This window comes from Muscardinus avellanarius (assembly GCF_963383645.1).
Source record: "Muscardinus avellanarius genome assembly, chromosome: 3".
Classification (NCBI taxonomy): Eukaryota; Metazoa; Chordata; class Mammalia; order Rodentia; family Gliridae; genus Muscardinus; species Muscardinus avellanarius.
This window is the reverse complement of record NC_137788.1, coordinates 113,650,926-113,671,057: the sequence shown is the minus strand read 5'-3', so window position 1 is coordinate 113,671,057 and position 20,132 is coordinate 113,650,926. Positions and strand designations below refer to the sequence as shown.

General features: G+C 46.2%; 1 protein-coding gene across 1 annotated transcript in view; it reads left to right on the top strand.

The window, feature by feature from the left end:
- Positions 1-18,184, top strand: part of SYT11 (synaptotagmin 11) — a gene marked incomplete at both ends in the record, with an annotated part of 29,605 nt that extends 11,421 nt beyond the window's left edge. The window contains 3 exons of the mRNA XM_080691075.1: positions 1,356-2,185; positions 16,073-16,193; positions 17,874-18,184. Coding sequence (XP_080547201.1) covers positions 1,356-2,185; positions 16,073-16,193; positions 17,874-18,184 — 1,262 coding nt within the window. The remainder of the gene's footprint in view (positions 1-1,355; positions 2,186-16,072; positions 16,194-17,873) is intronic.
- Positions 18,185-20,132: the final 1,948 nt, after the last annotated feature.

Here is a 20,132-nt window from a genome sequence, read left to right as displayed (position 1 = left end):
TGACCTCCGAGCTACTCCCCCTGCCCAATTTTTTATTCTTTATTTTGAAACAGGGTCTCACTGAGTTGTGAAGGGCCCCACTAAGTAGCTGAGGCTGTCCGCAAACCGCGATCCTCCAGTCTCAGCCTCCCAAATGCTGGGATTACAAGCGTGCGCCATCACGCCCGGCTCTCTAGAACAGCTTTATGAGATGAGACCAATGGGAGCAAATCGAGTCTGTAAAGGCTGAGAGAAGATGGAGAAAAGAATTTCGAGGTGGTGCACGCCTGTAATCCCAGTACTTGGGAGGCTGACAGAGGAGGATCACAGGTTCAAAGCCAGCCTCGGCAATTTAGCAAGGCTCTCAACAACCTAAGAGACCCTGTTTCCAAATAAGAAACAAAAATTGGGCTGTGGGTGTAGCCTGGAGGTAGAATGCCTCTGGGTTCAATTCCCAGTACTACAACAGGATCTGGTTAACTGGCTGAGCCTAGCACTGAACAAAGAGACAAACAAACCAGGGAGTGGGGTAGGGCACTTCAGAGCATGCTTTGTGAGGAAGATAACCGTGCCTGCCGGGCGTGGTGGCGCAGAGACAGGAGGATCACGCAGGTTCCTAGCCAGGCTTGCTGTCTTGGGAGACCCTGTTTCCAAATAAAAATATAAAAAAATAGGTCTGGGAGTGTAACCCAGAGGTAGAAGAGTTTCCAGAAACCCCAGTACCACCAAAACAAAAACAAAAACAAAAACGTTTCCTCCAGTCTGGCAAGAAGGAAAAGGTGTCTAGCCGGGCGTGGTGGCACACGCTTATAATCCCAGCATTTGGGAAGCTGAGACCAGAGGATCACAGTTCACAGACAGCCTCGGCAACTTAGTTGAGGCCCTTTGCAACTCAGTGAGACCCTGTTTCAAAATAAAAAATAGGAAGCCAGGCGTGGTGGCACACAGCATTCGGGAGGCTGAGATCTGAGGATCGTGGTCCGCGGACAGCCCCAGCTACTTCGCAAGACCCTCTGCAACTTAATGAGACCCGGTTTCAAAATAAAGAATTAAAAAATAGGACAGGGGTGTAGCTTGGAGGTTGAACGCCCCTGGGTTCCATCCCCTGACCCGCAAAATAAATAAATAAATAAATAAATAAATAAATAAATAAATAAATAAATGATAGGGCTGGGGGTGTCATCCCCAGTACCCCCCCAAAAAAAAGGAAAAGGTGTAGGCTGGATGGGGTGGGAAGGTAAGGGTGTCTCTAGGAAGAGGGAGGACCCCTTCTCCTTCTTCATCGGAGCCAGGCTGCAGATTAGCTCGGCTCCAGCAGGAGCACAGAGCAAGGGGCCCAAGCCTGCCAGCCTTGACGCCTCTGTCTCTGCCCTCAGATGTGTCACCGGTGGTGGCCGGCCTCATCGGGGCCTCCGTGCTGGTGGTGTGTGTCTCGGTGACGGTCTTTGTCTGGACATGCTGCCATCAGCAAGCAGAGAAGAAGCACAAGACCCCGCCGTACAAGTTTATCCACATGCTTAAAGGCATCAGCATCTATCCGGAGACCCTCAGTAACAAGAAAAAAATCATCAAAGTGCGGAGAGACAAAGATGGCCCCGGGAGGGAAGGCGTGGGCCGCGGGAACCTGCTGGTGAACGCGGCGGAGGCCGGCCTGCTGAGCCGAGACAAGAGTCCCAGGGTGCCGAGCTCCGGATCGTGTATGGACCAGTTACCCATCAAAGTGGAGTACGGGGAAGAACTGAGGAGCCCCATTACGAGCTTGACCCCCGGGGAAAGCAAAACCACCTCCCCATCATCTCCAGAGGAGGACGTCATGTTAGGGTCCCTTACCTTCTCGGTGGACTATAACTTCCCGAAAAAGGCCCTGGTGGTGACAATACAAGAGGCCCACGGGCTGCCAGTGATGGATGACCAGACGCAGGGCTCTGACCCCTACATCAAAATGACCATCCTTCCTGACAAGCGGCATCGCGTGAAGACCAGAGTGCTGCGCAAGACCCTGGACCCCGTGTTCGACGAGACCTTCACCTTCTACGGCATCCCGTACAGCCAGCTGCAGGACCTGGTGCTGCACTTCCTCGTCCTCAGCTTCGACCGCTTCTCACGGGATGATGTCATCGGGGAGGTGATGGTGCCCTTGGCCGGGGTCGATCCCAGCACAGGCAAGGTACAGCTGACCAGGGACATCATCAAGAGAAACATCCAGGTAAGGAGGCAGAGCTGTGGCGGAGGGATGGTGGCCTGGCAGAGAGGAGATGGGAAGGGTGGTAAAGAGGGGCTGCAGAGAGGTAGCCAAGTCTTTGGCCATCAAAGATAGGCAGTGGTCAGAGGCAACCGCAGAGGCTGGCAGTTGAGTTCCTACAAGAAGCAACAATATCTCTGGCCGGGCTTGGTGGCACACACGTGTAATCCCAGTACCTGGGAGGCTGAGACAGGAGGATTGCGGTTTGCGGACAGCCTCAGCTACTTAGTGAGGCCCTGTTTCAAAATAATGAATAAAAAAAAATTGGGATGGAGGTGTAGCTTGGAGGTAGAATGTCCCTGGGTTTTCCATCCCCAGTACCGGAAAAATAAATAAAATAAAATAAAATAAAATAAAATGGCAACTTCCTGAGGAGAAGAGGCAAATCATTGCTAAAATTTCACTTCCTGCCGGGCGTGGTGGCGCACGCTTGTAATCCCCGCGCTTGGGAGGCGGAGACAGGAGTATCCCGCAGGTTCGAAGCCAGCCTCGCTGGATTAAAAGACCCTGTTTCCAAATAAAAATATAAAAAATAGGTGTCTGGGAGTGTAGCCTGGAGGTAGAAGGGTTTCCAGGAACCCCAGTACCACCAAAAAAAAAAAAAAAAAAAAAAATTTCACTTCCTAAACTGGACATGGTGGTGCATGTTTATAATCCCAGTACTTGGGAGGCTGAGAAAAGAAGATTGCTGTTTTGAGGACAACCTCAGAAAGTAATGAGACTCTCATCAACCAAATAAGACCTTGTCTCAAAACAGAAATAAAAATGAAAAAATATGGCTGGGAGCCAGGCGTGATGGCACACACTCGTAATCCCAGTACTTGGGAGGCTAAGACAGGAGGATAGAGGTTCGTGGACAGCCTCAGCTACTTAGTGAGGCCCTCCACAACTTAGTGAGATTCTGTTTCAAAATAGAGAATAAGCCAGGTGTGGTGATATACTCTTATAATCCCAGCATTTGGGAGGCTGAGACAGGAGGATCTCAGTTCACAGTCAGCCTCAGTTACTTAGTGAGGCCCTTAACAACTCAGTGAGACCCTGTTTCAAAATAAAGAATCAATCCAGATGTGGTGGCGCACGCTTGTAATCTCCACGCTTGGGAGGCTGAGACAGGAGGATCGCGCAGGTTCAAAGCCAGTGTCAGCCGGCTTAAGAGACCCTGTTTCCAAATAAAATATAAAATAGATCTGGGACTGTAGCCCGGAGGTAGAAAAGTCCCTGTGTTCCATCCCCAGTACCACCAAAAAAAAAAAAATAATAATGATAATAATAAAGAAAGGAAGAAAGAAAGAAAGAAAGAAAGAAAGAAAGAAAGAATAAAAAAATAAAGCTGGGTGTATAGCTCAGAGGTAGAATGCCCCTGGGTTCAATCCCTAGTACCACACACACACAAAAAAAATTTTTTTTAAATAATAAAGAATAAAAAATAGGGCTAGGGATGTGGCTTATAGGTAGAATGTCTCCAGGTTCCACCCCTAACTGTATGTATATATATATATATATATATATACACATACATACATACATACATACATACATACATACATACATACAGTTAGGGCTGGAGGTGTAGCTCAGAGGTATATGACTATGGGTTCAATACCCAGTACCAATAAATAAATAAATAAATAAATAAATAAAATTTCACTTTCTGGTGAGCATCCTGATGCTGTGTCCAGCTTACCTGGAACAGGCTGGCCACTGGTCCTAGATCCTTCACCATATCAAGTGTATGAGGGCCAAACTGGGTGCGATTTCTGGGCATGGTGGTGCACATCTGTAATCTCAGTTCTTGGGAGACTGAGACAGGAGGATTGCAGGTTTCATGTCAGCTTTAGTAACTTTGTGAGGCTCTAAGCAACTTAGCAAGACCCCGTTTCCAAATAAAAAATAAAATCTAGCCAGGCATGGTGGCGCACGCTTGTAATCCCAGTATTTGGGAGGCTGAGACCAGAGGATTGCGGTTCGCAGACAGCCTTAGCTACTTAGTGGGCCCTCTGCAACTCAGTGAGACCCGGTTTCAAAATAAAGAATAAAAATATAGGGCAGGGGGTGTAACTTGAAAGTAGAATGCCCCTGGGTTCTACCCCCAGACCTGAAAAAAAAAAGCAAAAATAAAAATAAATAAAATAGGGCTGAAGGTATAGCCCCGAAGTAGAAGGCTCCTGGGTTCTACCCCCAGTGCCACACAAAAAACAACGAGGTATGCTCTTCCTCCACTGAAATGACTTCTCAGTGCTGAGAAACGAAGAAGAATAAGTTCAATGACTTTGCTTTCTGCTCCTTTTTCCCAGCCTGATCCTAGGGGCGTGAACAGCATCATATACATGCGTTTTCTGGTTGTTTGGTTGGTACTGGAGATTGAATTTAGGGGTTTGGACCTCTGATCTGCACTCCCAACTTTTTTTTTTTTTTTGGTGGTATTGAGGGTGGAACCCAGAGGCCTTCTACCTCTGGGTTATACTCCCAGACCTATTTTATATTTTTATTTGGAAACAGGGTCTCACTAGGTTGCTGAGAGCCTCACTAAGTATCTGAGGCTGGCTTCGAACTTGTGTGATCCTCCTGTCTCAGCCTCCCAAGCGTGAGGATTACAAGCGTGCGTCACCACGCCCGCTTCCAACTCATTTATTTATTTATTTATTTATTTATTTATTTATTTATTTATTTATTTATTTTTGCAGTACTGGGGTTGAACCCAGGGGCATTCTACCTCCGAGCTACACCCCCGGCCCTATTTTTTATTATTTATTTTGAAACAGGGTCTCACTGTGTTGCGGAGGGCCCCACTACTGAGACTGTCTGTGGACAGTGATTCTCTTGTCTCAGCCTCCCGAATGCTGAGATTAAAAGCTGCCTGGCTCTAGCTCTTTTATTTTGAAATAGGTTCTCGCTGAGTTGCTGAGGGTCTGGCTAAGTTGCTGAGGCTGGCCTCAAATCTATGATCCTCCTTTCTCTGTACTAAGATTACAGGCATGAGCCACCATGAGCTATATACCCTTTCACCTTTGAGCTACACCCCCAGCCCTATTAGCCCTATTCTTTTTTTCTTTCTTTTTTTTTTTTTTTTTTGGCAGTACTGAGGATGGAACCCAGGGGCATTCTACTTCCAAGCTCCACCTCCAGCCCTATTTTTCTTTATTTATTTTGAAACAGGGCCTTACTGAGTTGCAAAGGGCCTCACTAAATCTTTTATTTTTTTTTTTTTTGGTGGTACTGGGGTTCCTGGAAGCCCTTCAACCTCCGGGCTACACTCCCAGACCTATTTTATATTTTTATTTGGAAACAGGGTCTCCTAAGCCAGCGCGTGATCCTCCTGTCTCTGCCTTCCAAGTGCGGGGATTACAAGCGTGTGCCACCACGCCCGGCTAAATCTATTTTTTTTTAAAACATGGTATCACTAAATTGCTGGGCCTGGCCTTGAACCTGTGATCCTCCTGTCTCAACCTCCAAAATACCGGGATCACAGGAGTGCGCCACCATGCAGGGTTTGTTTCTTCCCCTTACCTGCCTTCTCTCCTCAGGACTCTGCCACTCCCCTTCCCTCTGTCCTGACTCCCTGCTATAGCAGCCCCAGCCCAGGAGAAGCCTTTCCTGTGGCCCCAACCTGGGAAAGCCACCCCCCAGCTGGGCTCCTGCAGACAGCCCCCGGGCTCACAGCCCGAGCCTGAGAGTGGAGGATGGCTTTGTGCCAAGCTGCAGCTGGAAAGGGACTGGCAAAGGATAGGACTGATTCGGGCTGGGAACAGCACAGCCTCAATGGAGGGCACTGGACAGAGCCACAGACAATGGCATCTGCTTAACTGCCAGGGGCCCTGGTGAGAGCCAAGTTTCTTTCCACTTTATTAACTCTGTCACAGGGAATCAGCCAGGGCTGGGATCCTAGGCAAGACAGCCCAGGAACGCCCCGACAGGATGCCTTCAGCCTCCCAGGCTTCCCTCCCCGCCTGTGGGCAGAATGAAGCGGTGCCTGGCTCTCCAGCCACTGTCCTTACAAGCCCTCGCCAGGCAGCCCCCAAATGTCTACCCCAAGTCCTCCCTGCTACAGAAGAATCGGCCCCTACTGGTGAACGTTACCTAGTGGGAAACTGGATTATTCTGCGTTGGCTGTGAAGAGCTTTTCCCTGCCAGGCACATGGCACACACTTGTAATCCCAGTATTTGGGAGGCTGAGAGAGGATTGCAGACTGGAGGCCAGTCTCAGGAGTTTAGCAAGACCCTGTTTCAATATAAGAAAGGGCAGGCCGGGCGTGGTGGCGCATGCTTGTAATTCCAGTGCTTGGGAGGCTGAGACAAGATGATCACACAGGTTCGAAGCCAGCCTCGGCTACTTAGTGAGGCTCTCAGCAACTTAGTGAGACCCTGTTTCCAAATAAAGTATAAAATAGGTCTGGGAGTATAACCCGGAGATAGAAGAGCCCCTGGATTCTACCCCCAGAAAGGGAGACTGGGAGTTTAGCTCAGAGGTAGAACACCCAGCGTTGAATCTCCAGTACCACAAGGAAGGAAGGAAGGAAGGAAGGAAGGAAGGAAGGAAGGAAGGAAGGAAGGAAGGAAGGATTTTTAGCACGTGCTACTACTCCCAGCCTAAGAACTGCTCTCCTGTAGACAATCTCCAAACCTCCAACTGCATTTCCTGCCCTGCAGCAAAAAGTTCATCTCTTACATTCCCATCAGTCCAATGTGGCCCAGTTGACGACGCCCAGGACTACTCATAATTTCTGACTCTGAGCCAGGCAAGCTGGCGCACACTTGTAATCCCAATACTTGGGAGGCTGAGACAGGACGATCACGCAGGTTCGAAGCCAGCCTCAGCTCCTTAGTGAGGCCCTCTGCAACTTAGTGAGACTCTGTTTCAAAAATAAAGAATAGCGTAGTGGCGCACGCTTGTAATCCCAGCATTTGGGAGGCTGAGATCGGAAGATCATGGTTCGTGGACAGCCTCAGCTACTTAGTGAAGCACTCTGTAACTCAGTGAGACCCGGTTTCAAAATAAAGAATAAAAAATAGGGCAGGGGTTGTAACTCGGAGGTCGAATGTCCTGGGTTCTATCCCCAGACCCGCAAAAAAAATAAAAAAATAAAAAATAGAGCTGAGGATCTATCTTGGAAGTAGAATGCATCTGGATTCAATGCCCAGTACCACACACACACACACACACACACAAAAAAAAAAAAATCCTAACTGTCCATTTTCTTTCTTTCTTCTCTTTCTTTCTTTCTTTCTTTCTTTCTCTCTTTCTCTTTTTCTTTCTTGTACTGGAACTGAACCCAATGGCATTCTACCTCTGAGCTACACCCTCAGCCCTAATTTTATTCTTTTTTTTTTTTTTTGGCACTGGGGATGGAACCCAGGGGTTTTCTACCTCTGAGCTACACCCCCAGCCCTATTTCCCTATTTTATATTGTCTAGAAACAGGGTCTGACTAAGTTGCTGAGAGCCTCACTAAGTAGCTGAGGCTGGCTTCGAACCTGTGCGATCCTCCTGTCTCAGCCTCCCAAGTGCAGGGATTACAAGCGTGCACCACCACACCCAGATCCTAATTTTATTTTATTTATTTATCTTTTTTTTTGTTTGTTTTGAGGTACTGGGAATGGAACCCAGAGGCATTCTACCTCCAAGCCACACCCCCAGCACTATATTTTATTCTTTATTTTGAAAAAGAGTCTCACCGAGTTGCAAAGGGCCTCACTAAGTAGTTGAGGCTGGCCTCAAACCACGATCCTCCCATCTCAGCCTCCCAAATGCTGAGATCCTCCCATCTCAGCCTCCCAAATCCCAGTACTTGGGAGGCTGAGACAGGAGGATCATCGGTTTGCCGCCAGCCTCAGCAACTTAGTGAAACTGTTTTTTTTCCTTTTGGTACTAGAGATTGAACCCAGGGGCATTCTGCCTCCAAACTACACCCTCAAAACTACAGCCCTATTTTATTTTATTTTCAAACCGGGTCTCACTAGGTTGATGAGAGTCTCATTACTTGCTAAGGCTGTCCTCGAACCTGTGATTCTCTTGTCTCAGCCTCCCACGTCCTGGGATGGCTGTGCCAGACTATTTTCTGTTATTTTACTCAGATGATAATTAAGTGAATTTACATTCCCATAATAAATCCCCCATGAAGAGAAGGGAGGTGATACAGAAAGGGCTAGTGGATAAAAAAGGGATGGTGGGAAAGAAAGGATCCACAAAGCAAATGACAGAGCTGTTAGATGGCCCCTAATTCCTTCAGGTTGTGTTGATGGCCTGGGGCCCCGGTCGTGGGAATGAGAGGGTTCTTAAAATCTCAGATTTCCAGAGGACCTTAGAGGTCATCCAGTCTAGCCATTGGGACTGAAAAGAGAAAAGAAAAAGGAATGTTCTTTTCCAGGAACATAAAGAGAATTGTTAGGGCATGTGTACAGGGAGCAGGGGAGAGGAGAGTGTGGTTGACCCTTAAAGCTTTCTTTCTTTTATTTTCTGAGGGTCTTGCTTTAGGGTGAAAGTGGCCCTCAGGATTTCGCTCACCAAAAAAGTTTTATTGAGGAGGGTACGAGGGTCCATCTAGTCAGATTCTGTGGCTAACGTGCCTCTCTGAAAAGACAGGCAGGACAATCTCAGGTCCCAGGCTTGTATCAGCAGCTTACCTAGACTCTGAGGAACCTCATGAGACCTGTTTCAAATTAAAAAATGAAGCCTGGCCTGGTGGCACCACATGTCTGTAATCCCAGTACCTGGGAGTCTGAGACAGAAGGATCAAGGTTCGCAGCCAGCCTCAGCTACTGAGACCCTGTTTCAAAATAAAGAATAGCCAGGCATGGTGGCACATGCTTGTAATCCCCGCGCTTGGGAGGTGGAGACTGGAGGATCGCGCAGGTTCGAAGCCAGCCGCGCTGGCTTAAGAGACCCTGTTTCCAAATAAAAATATAAAATAGGTCTAGGAGTGTAGCCCGGAGGTAGAAGGGTTTCCAGGAACCCCAGTACCACCAAAAAATAAAAATAAAAAAAGAATAAAAAATAGGGCTGGGGGTGTAGCTCAGAGGCAGAATTCCCCTGAGTTCAATCCTCAGTTCCATACACACAAAAAAAATTAAAATATAAATATAAAAATAAGCTGGGCATGGTGGCACACGCTTGTAATCCCCGAGCTTGGGAGGCGGAGACAGGAGGATCATACAAATTGGAATCCAGCCGCACTGGCTTAAGAGACCCTGTTTCCAAATAAAAATATAAAAAGGTCTGGGAGTGTAGCCCAGAGGGAGAAGGGCTTCCAGGAAACCCAGCACCACCAAAAATAAAAATAAAAATAAATAAATAAATAAATAAATAAAAATAAGCCAGGCATGGTGGCCTATAATCCTAGTACTTGGGAGGCAGGGACAAGAGTATTACAAGTTCAAAGAGAGCCTCAGCAACTTAGAGAGACCCTATTTCAAAATAAAAAATAAAAGCCAGGTATGGTGGCACATACTTGTAATCCCAGTGCTTAGAAGGCTGAAACGGGAAGAGCGCAGGTCTGTGGCCAGCCTCAGCTACTTAGTAAGGCCCCCTGCAACTTAGTGAGACCCTGTGTCAAAATTAATAATAAGCTGGGCGTGGTGGCGCATACTTATAATCCCAGCATTTGGGAGGCTGAGACAGGAGGATCGCGGTTCTCGGCCAGCCTCAGCTACTTAGTGAGGCCCTTTGCAGCTCAGTGAGACCCTGTTTCAAAATAAAGGATAAAAGCCGGGTGTGGTGGCACACGCTTGTAATCCCAGCGCTTGGGAGGTTCAGACAGGAAAATCACACAGGTTTGAAGCCAGCCTCAGCTACTTAGTGAAATCCTGTTTCCAAATAAAATATAAAACTAGGTCTGGGAGTATAGCCCGGAGGTAGAAAGCTCCTGGGTTCCACCCCCAGTACCACCACACACACAAAAAAAGGATAAAAAATAGGGCTGGGGTTGTAGCTCAGAGGTAGAATGCCTCTGGGTTCTATCCCCAGTATTTAAAAATAAATAAAATAAATAAATAATAAGAAATAAAAAAGGCTGGGGGTTCAAAAGTAGAATGTCCTGGGTTCCATCCCCAATACCAAAGAGGCTGCTCTGCTAATTTTAAGAAAAACACCCTTCCCCACAGCGGGTCTTGATTTCATTCAAGGGTATTATTTATCAGGTCCTAGCTCCTGTTCCTCTGTTCCACAGAGAAAGGAGCCCCTTCTCTGGGAGCAGAGGCTGTCAGGCATGTCTAAAACCCTTTCTCCCCCTGTCTTTCTGCTTCCCTGCCCCCTAACAGGGGTCTTTGCCTCCCTCAGCGCAGGAGCTGGGAAACACATCCTCCCTCCCAGCCATCAATGGCTCTTTTCAAAAGATAGAGCCATTGATGGTGTTTCCAGGAATGGGCACTGGGTGCAGAGAGAGGAGAGGAACAAGGGACCTGCCCTTCCCTGGCTACCCTGCAGAGTGCCAGAGCCTGCAAGTGCCATGTTACTCAGACCTGGTCATCGCAGAAGCCAGCTGAGTAGGGATGGGCATTCTGCCCATGGAAAACATCAAAGGTGCTTTGGGAGACTGAGACAGGAGAATCACAGGTTTGAGGACATCCTCAGCATGAAGTGAGACTCTCAGCGACCTAGCGAGATCCCATTTCAAAATAAAAAATAAGCCGAGCGTGGTGGTGCACCCTTGTAATCCCAGCGCTTGGGAGGCGAAGACAGGAGGATCCCGCTGGTTCGAAGCCGGCCTCGCTGGCTTAAGAGACCCTGTTTCCAAATAAAAATATAAAATAGGTCTGGGAGTGTAGCCCAGAAGTAGAAGGTTTTCCAGGAACCCCAGTACCACCAAAAATAAATAAATAATTAAATGAATAAATAAATAAACAATAAGCCGGCGTGGTGGTGCATGCTTGTAATTCCAGCATTCCGGAGGCTGAGACAGCAGGATCGCGGTTCACAGACAGCCTCAGCTACTTAGTGAGGCCCTCCTCAACTTAGTGAGATCCTGTTTCAAAATAAAGAGCAAAAAATAGGGCAGGGTGTGTAGCTCAGAGATTGAATGCCCCTGGATTCCAACCCCACTACCACAAAATAAATAAATAAATAAATAAATAAATAAACAAATAAATAAATAAATAAGCTGGGCATGGTGGTGCACACTTATAGTCCCAGCACTTGGGAGGCTGACACAGGAGGATTGCACAGGTTCGAAGCCAGCCTCAGCTACTTAGTGAGGCTCTCAGCAACTTAGTGAGACCCTGTTTCCAAATAAAATAAAAAATAAGTCTGGGAGTGTAGCCTGAGAGCAGACAGCCCCTGGGTTCCATCCCAGTACCACAAAAAACAAAAATAAATAAATAAATAATAAAATAATAAAAAATAAGAGCTGGGTGTGGTGGTGCACACTTGTAATCTCAGCATTTGGGAGGCTGAGACAGGAGGATCGCAGTTTGCGGACAGCCTCAGCTACTTAGTGAGGCCCTTTGCAACTCAGTGAGACCCTGTTTCAAAACAAAGAATTTTTAAAAATAGAGTTGAAGGTGTAGCTTGAGGAAATAATGCTCCTGGGTTGCGTCACCAGTACCGCAAAAAATAAATAATTGATAAATAATAAAGTCAGGCTGGGGGTGTAGCTCAGAGGTAGAATGCCCCTGGGTTCAATCCCCAGTGCCAATAAATAAATAAATAAATAAATAAATAAATAAATAAATGCCTCAGTAACTTAGAAAGATCCTGGTTCAAAATATAAAATAAGCCGGGTGTGGTGGTGTACGCTTGTAATCCCAACATTTGGGAGGCTGAGACAGGAGTATTACAGTTCAAGGACAGCCTTAGCTACTTAGTGAGGCCCTTTGCAACTCAGTGAGACCCTATTTCAAATTAAAGAATTAAAAATTGGGCTGGGGGTGTAGCTGGGAGGTAGAATGCCCCTGGGTTTCATCCTCAGTACCAGAAAGAAAGAAAGAAAGAAAGAAAGAAAGAAAGAAAGAAAGAAAGAAAGCAAGCAAGCAAGCAAGCAGGCAGGCTGGGGATGTAGTTCAGAGATAGAATGCCCCTGAATTCAATTCCTAGCACTTGGAAAACAAGCAAATAAAACAAATAAATAATTCAATTTAAATAGATGCATGCAGCCAATGGCTACTGTGCCGGATAGCTTAGTTGTGCATGATTTAAAAAGCACTTGATTTTCTTTTTCTTGCGGGAGTACTTTTCATTTGGTTTCATCTAATCGTAAAAGTGAGTTTATGTTCTCTGATCACATCCTGACTAGTTGCAAAAGAAAAGAGCCCAGAACTATACCGGTTGGCAAGGGCAACGAGCCTGTGCTTTTAACCCGGCCAAGGGTCCTTCCCACGGGTACAGACAAGCGCTCACAATACGTATGTTAACAGTAAGGCCAGAGTGGGGAGCTTCATTCTAGCACAGCAGAACCATGACAAATCTTTTTAAAACTCTACTTCCTTTTGTACTTCCATTTCAAAAGCTAAAGCCTAGGACTGGGGGGTAACTCAGTGCCAGAGCACTTGTCTAGCCTGCACAGGCTGCGGGGTTGATTGCTGGCAACACAGGCATGTACCATCACGCCTGGTTCCAATTTTATTTCTCATTTGGAAACAGAGTCTCGCTAAGTTGCAGAGGGCCTCAGTAACTTGCTGAGACTGGCTTTGAACCTGCGATCCTCCTGTCGCAGCCTCCCAAATAGTGAGATCAGAAGTATGTGCCACCCTGCCCAGCTATGATTCAAGAAATTTTTAAACTGGGTGCAGTGGCTGGCACATACCTGTAATCCTAGTACTTGGTAGGCTGAGACAGGAGGACCGCAGGTTTCGGACCAGCCTCAGTAACCTATCAATACTCTGAACAACTTCATGAGACCCTGTTTCAAAATAAAATCTAAAAAGAATTGGCAGTATAGCTCAAAGGTAAAACATCCTTGGGTTCAAGCCGGGCGTGGTGGCGCACGCTTTTAATCCCAGCACTTGGGAGGCAGAGACAGGAGGATCGTGCAGGTTCGAAGCCAGCCGCACGCGCTGGCTTAGGAGATCCTGTTTCCAAATTAAAAAAAAATGTAAAAATAGGTCTGGGAGTGTAGCCCGAAGGTAGAAGGGATTCCAGGAACCCCAGTACCACCAAAAAAAAATAATAATAATAATAATAAAACATCCTTGGGTTCAATCACTGGTTTCACAAGAAGAAGAAGGAAAAAAAAGGTTCAGGGTTGAGGAAAAAAGATAAAAAAGAAAAAATTTAAAAAGGGGTAGAAGCGGCCGGGCATGGTGGCGCATGCTTGTAATCCCCACGCTTGGGAGGCTGAGACAGGAGGATTGCGCAGGTTCGAAGCCAGCCTCCTCTGGTTTAAGAGACCCTGTTTCCAAATAAAAAATATAAAATAAGTCTGGGAGTGTAGCCCGGAGGTAGAAGGCTGCTGGGTTCCATCCCCAGTACCACCAGAATAAATTAATAAATAAATAAATAGCCGGCCGTGGTGGCACAGACTTGTAATCCCAGTACTTGGGAGGCTGAGACAGGAGGATTGAACAGATTGGAAGTCAGCCTCAGCTACTTAGTGAGGCTCTCAGCAACTTAGTGAGAACCTGTTTCAAAATAAAGAATAAAAAAATAGGGCAGGGGATGTGGCTCAGAGGTCAAATGCCCCTGGGTTCCATCCCCAGACCCGAAAAAAAAAAAAAAAGGCCTAGAAGTGTAGCCCAGAGGTAGAAAGCCCTTTGGTTCCATTCCCAGTGCCACCAAGAAATGTGTGTGGGAGGGGCTTGAGGTCTTCTATAATTTATTTTGGGGGGCGGGTCTGGGGATGGAACCCTGGGGCATTCAACCACCAAGCTACACTCCCTGGCCTATTTTTTATTCTTTATTTTGAAACAGGATCTCACTAAGTTGCAGAGGGCTTCATTAAGTAGCTGAGGCTGACTGTGAACCATGATCCTCCTGTCTCAGCCTCCCGAATGCTGGAATTACAAGCATGTGTCATCATGCCCTATAACACCACTCTCTATAAATTAAAAAAATAAAATAAATTAAAAATAAGTAAATCAAAATATAAGCTGGGCATGGTGGCAAGTTTGTAATCCCAGTACTAAGGAGGCTGAGACAGGAGGATCACAAGTTCCCCTCACCTCAGTAACTTGTGAGGCCCTCCACAACTTAGTGAAACTCTGTTTCAAAATAAAGAATAAACAATAGTGCTTGGAGGTAGAATGCCCCTAGTTTCCATCCCCAGTACCGCAAAAATACATACATACATACATACATACATACATACATACATACATGGGCTGGGGGTATAGTTTGGAGGTAGAATGCTTCTGAGTTCAATCTCCAGTACCAAAAAAAAAAAAAAAAATAGGGCTGAGGGTATAGCTTGGAGGTAGAATGCCTCTGGACCACAAAATAAATAAATAAGTAAATAAGTCCAATCCCCAGGACCACAAAAATAAACAAATAAATAAGTAAATAAAAATAAATGCCAGAGATGAGCATTGTGATGCACACTTGTAATCCCAGTACTTGAGAGGCTGAGACAGGAGGATTGCAGGTTTGTGGCCAGCCTCAGCTACTTCCTGAGGCCGTCCACTACTTAGTGAAACCCTGTTTCAAATTAAAGGATAAAAAATAGGGCTGGGTATGCAGCTCAGAGGTAGAATGCCCTGATTTCAATCCTCTATATTGAAAAATAAAAAAATTCAGGGGTGGTGGCATATGCCTGTAATCCCAGTACTTGGGAGGCTGAGACAGGAGGATTGCAGGTTTGAGGACAGCATCAGCCTAGTAAGACTCTCATCAACCTACCAAGACCTCTTTTCAAAATAAATATATAATAGGTCTGGGGGTGTAGTTGAGAGGTAGAATGCCCCAGGGCTCAGTCCCCAGTACCACACACACAATAATAGGGGTGTGCCGGGTGTGGTAGCACACACTTATAATCCCAGTGCTTAGTAGGCTGAGACAGGTGGTTTGCACAGATTCAAAGCCAGCTTCAGCTACTTAGTGAGTGAGGCTCTCAGCAACTTAGTTAGACCTTGTTTCCAAATTAAGTATAAAATAGGTCTGGAAATATAGCCCAGAGGTTGCCGGGCGTGGTGGCGCACACTTGTAATCCTCGCGCTTGGGAGGCGGAGACAGGAGGATCACGCAGGTTCAAAGCCAGCCACGCTGGCTTAGGAGACCCTGTTTATAAATTTAAAAATATAAAATAGGCCTGGGAGTGACGCCCGGAGGTAGAAGGGTTTCCAGGAACCCCAGTACCACCAAAAAAAAAAAAAAAAAAAAAAGAAAGAAAGAAAGAAAGAAAAAAAGAAAGAAAGCCCAGAGGTAGAAAGCCCCTGAGTTCCACCCTCAGTACCATGCACACACAAAAAAAAGGAAGAAAGAAAGAAAGAAAGAAAGAGAGAGAGGGAGAAAGAAAGAAAGGAAGGAAGGGAGAAAGAAAGAATAAAAAATCGGGCTGGGGGTGTAGCTCAGAGGTAGAATACCACTGGGTTCCATCCCCAGTACTGGAAAAAAAAAATCAAACAGAAAGAAAGGAAAGAAAAATAGTAGGGGTGGATGGAGCTCTGAGGCTGAGTGTTTCTGCATTCAATCCCCAGTATTATAAAAAGAAAAAGAGATAAAAGCTGGTTGTGATGGATGGTGCCTGTAATCCTAATACTTGGGAGGCCAAGACAGGAAGCAATCCCCAGTATCAAATAAATAAATATGGTGAGGATGTAGCTCAGAGGTAGAATGCCCCTGAGTTCAATCCCAGAAACACACACACACACACACACACACACACACACACACACACATTGTTACAGGCCCCATCCCTCCCCTGCCTGCCTGGACTGGTCCTCCGCCTCTCCCCATCCTCTCGGCTTCTCATCTGCTCCTTCTTCCTTACAGAAGTGCATTAGCAGAGGGGAGCTCCAGGTGTCTCTGTCATACCAGCCCGTGGCGCAGAGAATGACAGTGGTGGTCCTCAAAGCCAGACACTTGCCGAAGATGGATATCACCGGTCTCTCAGGTAGCAGCTATTTACTTCAACCTATTTTTTCTTATTTGTATGTGTGTGTGTGTGGTGCTGGAGATGGAACCTAGAGGCATCCAACCGCACTATACCCCCAGCCCTATTTTTTCTTCTTTATTTTGAAACAGGGTCTCACTAAGTTGCGGAAGGCCTCACTAAGTAGCTGAGGCTGTCCGAGAAACCAGATTCTATTGTCTCAGCCTCCCAAGGACTTGGATTACAAGCGTGTGCCACTGTGCTACGTCAACCTATTTCGGAGACTGACTTGCCTGGTTCCTCGCCCAGTCATACCCCCACATCTCAGGATCCCGGGACTCCTTTGGGTCTACTTTTTGTCCCTGATATTTAGCTCCAGTAGATTTCTCTAGCTGGGGAGATGCATTTGGCTGAGCATAGGAGGTATTTACTTTTAGCTAGGCATCCTAAATTATTTGCATGCCAGATGCCAGATGTGACTTCTCAGAAAGACTGCAGGCATTTGGAAATCCTCATGCCGCGCGCGCACGTGTGTATGTGTGTGTGTGTGTGTGTGTGTGTGTACGGGCACGTGCACAATATCAGGTATTGAACTCAGGGGTATTCTACCTCTAAGCTAATACCCTCAGGTCCCCTTTTTTTTTTTTTTTTGGTCCTGGAAATTGAACCCAGATGCATTCTGCCTTTATGCTACACCTCCAGCCTGATTTTATTTCTTATTTGAAAACAGGGTTTCACTACGTTGATGAGAATCTTACTAGTCGTTGAGGCTGTCTTTGAACCTGGGATCCTCCTGTCTCAGTTTCCCAAGTACAGGGATTACAGGTGTGCTCCACCACACCCGGATAACCCCAGCCCTTTTTTTTTTTTTTGTTTTTCAAATAGGTTGCTGAGAGTCTTGCTACATTGCTGAGGCTGTTTTTGAACCTGTGGTTATCTTGTTTTAGCCTCCCAAGTACTAGTTTACAGGCGTGCACTATCATGCCTGCCTCCATGCCCCTGAAAATGCTTCCTGGTGTCATGAAGTTGCTTAAGGTCTGATGGAGAAGTCAGGTGTGGTGGCGCACGCTTGTAATCCCAGCTATTGGGGGGATGAGACAGAGGATCACCGTTCAAGGACAGCCTCAGCTTCTACTTAGTGAGGCCCTCTGCAACTCAGTGAGACCCTATTTCAAAATAAAGAATAAAAAATAGGGCTGGGGTGTTACTTGGAGGTAGAATGCAACGTACTGCAAAAAAAAAAAAAAAAAAAAAGAAAAAGAAAAAAGAAATCTGACGGAAAAACGTTGTTTTTGCTATTTCCCTGCTTGGTTTTCATGGCTCCTTGTCCAGGCAGGCAGACTCACCTAGAGTTTGTGGGCATTTATTGCACAATCCCTTAATACCACATGAGGGTGGTCTTCAAAGGTAAGAAAAGTTCAGTAGTACACGCCTAGAGTTCTACTACCTGGGAGGTTGAGACAAGGATTGTAAGTTCCAGGTCAGCCTCAGCAACTTAGTGAAAACTTTTTCAAAATAAAAAATAAAAAGTGCTGGGGTTTGGCTCAAAGATAGAATGCCCCTGGTTGCAAAACCCAGTACCACACACACACAAAGGTACAAACAGCAGTCCCCTCCTTCCCAACATGAAACTGCCATTCTGTAAGAGAGAACTGTGTCATTGGCCTGTTTTTCCTTTTCTTATCTCTTTGGTGGCTCCAGATCCTTATGTCAAGGTGAACGTCTACTACGGCAGAAAGCGCATTGCCAAGAAGAAAACCCACGTAAAGAAGTGCACTTTGAACCCAGTCTTCAATGAGTCTTTCATCTATGACATCCCCACCGACCTCCTGCTCGACATCAGCATTGAGTTCCTTGTCATCGACTTCGATCGCACCACCAAGAACGAGGTGGTGGGAAGGCTGATCCTGGGGGCGCACAGCGTCACTGCCAGTGGTGCTGAGCACTGGAGAGAGGTCTGCGAGAGTCCCCGCAAGCCAGTAGCCAAGTGGCACAGTCTGAGCGAATATTAATCCTGTTCTTCTCACCTCTAACCCTGGGGCCTGGCTGGGGAGGGACATGGTGGGAAGAGAGACGTCAGAGAAGCGGACTCAAACCTCATTTTAGTTGTAGAAAATTCCTTACAAAATGAACCCCACAAAGAACATCCCACATGACCACAGCCGCAGATCAGTTCTTAGCAAAGATGATTTTTTCCTCCTCCTTTGCAAGGCACTAGAAATTCTTTTTTTTTTAAACAGGGGGGAAAGAAAGAGAGGAAAAGACCACTACAAGTCTATATATAACACTGTAACCTTATACTTGCATGTCTGATAAAAAAAAAAAACACTGAAGAAATTAGCCTACCTGCCAATATCAAGTTGCAGATTTTAATCCATGAAAATTGTGTTTTGTGCTGAATTGTATTTGCTGATTACCTGAAATTGGCCTTTTTTTAAAAAAAAAAAATTGGGCTTCTCTGGAGAGTTACTCCCACTCCCCACATCTGCAGAAGAAAATTGTGCTCTTGTCGAACCTCATGGTTTCCTCATCCCCATCTTTTCTCCCAGTTACCTCTTACATTTTTGCTCTTTGGCTAAGATCAAGGTCCAGAGGTCTGTCGTAAGTCAAGAAACAAAGGTGGGATGGATAAGGCAGGGTCTGCAGGAGAGAATAATTGCGAAATGGTGTTTGCTATTTGTCCTCCTGCAGTGAAGGGGTAACAGCCCTTCTATGATTAACTGGTAGCCCCAGTGAAACACACAGAACACGTCAGACAGCCTTATCGGGTAGAACTTGGATTTATAAAACCAGATGACTTGGTTAAAAGGTGCTTTGGGGGCTTCAAATTCAGCTATAGGACAATACCAATGAACACATCCAGCTGATCCCAAATGCTATTTGCAGGTACGGGGACAGGGAGAGGAGAAACGAGCTGATTACCATCCCTCTTTGTGGCTCTCCACTAGGGCCAGCCATTTCTCAGTTGATGGGTTGCAAGTCCTTAGATGTTTGAAGGATTACATTGGCCTTTGTTTTTCCAGAAATGCTGACTGTGGAGAAGGTTTAGAATCTTATTAAGTGACTCAGATGAAGTTAGTTTTCCTTCAGAAGGGACAAGGCCCTCAAAAATGATTCTTTCTCCTTGAATTTTTCCATAATGGCTGTTTAAAAAAAAATAACACTACAACTGAGTAGTGAAGGTAACTTGAATGTTTTCAAAACATCCTTTCCCTCACACCTCCAGTACTCGGGAGCCGGAGACGGGAGGATCTCAGGTTTGAGGTCAGCCTTAGCAACTCGGTGAGACCTGTTTCAAAAGAAAAAAGGCTGGGGGTATAGCTCAGAGGTAGAATGCCCCTGGGCTTAATCCCCAGTCCCAAAAATAAAGTGCGTAGTTGGAACTTCTGAGTCTCGCAACATGGTAAAGGGATGGGGGAACCACTGGGAATTACAGGTCGAGAGATTCAGCATCATGCTAGAGTTAGAATTCAGGTCTCTTTATCCCTAGTGTAGCCTTGTCTCCAGGGTTGAGACTTTTCATAGGGCAGAGACTCCATTAACCATAGGTGAGCTTGAACAGGCGGTATGCATTTTCTGACAACCTGAAGAACTCAGTCCAATAAACAGCACCTTGATACAAGGCCTAAAAGAGTAGCTGAGATTGACATGTCCATGTCTATCCAAGATCATTTCTTTCTTCCTTTCCTTTCCCCTTTTTTCTTTCTTTCTTTCTTTCTTTCTTTCTTTCTTTCTTTCTTTCTTTGGTGGTCTGGAGATCGAACCCAGGAGTGTTCTACCTCCAAGCTATGCCCCTAGCAAAGCTCTATTTTTCATTTTGAAACAGGTCTCACTATTTGCTGAGGCTGTAGTCTTGTTGAGGTCTTACTGAGGGTCTCACTACTTGCTGAGGCTGTCCTCGAACCAGGGATCCTCCTGTCTCAGACTCCCAAGTACTGGGATTACAAGCGTGTGCTACCA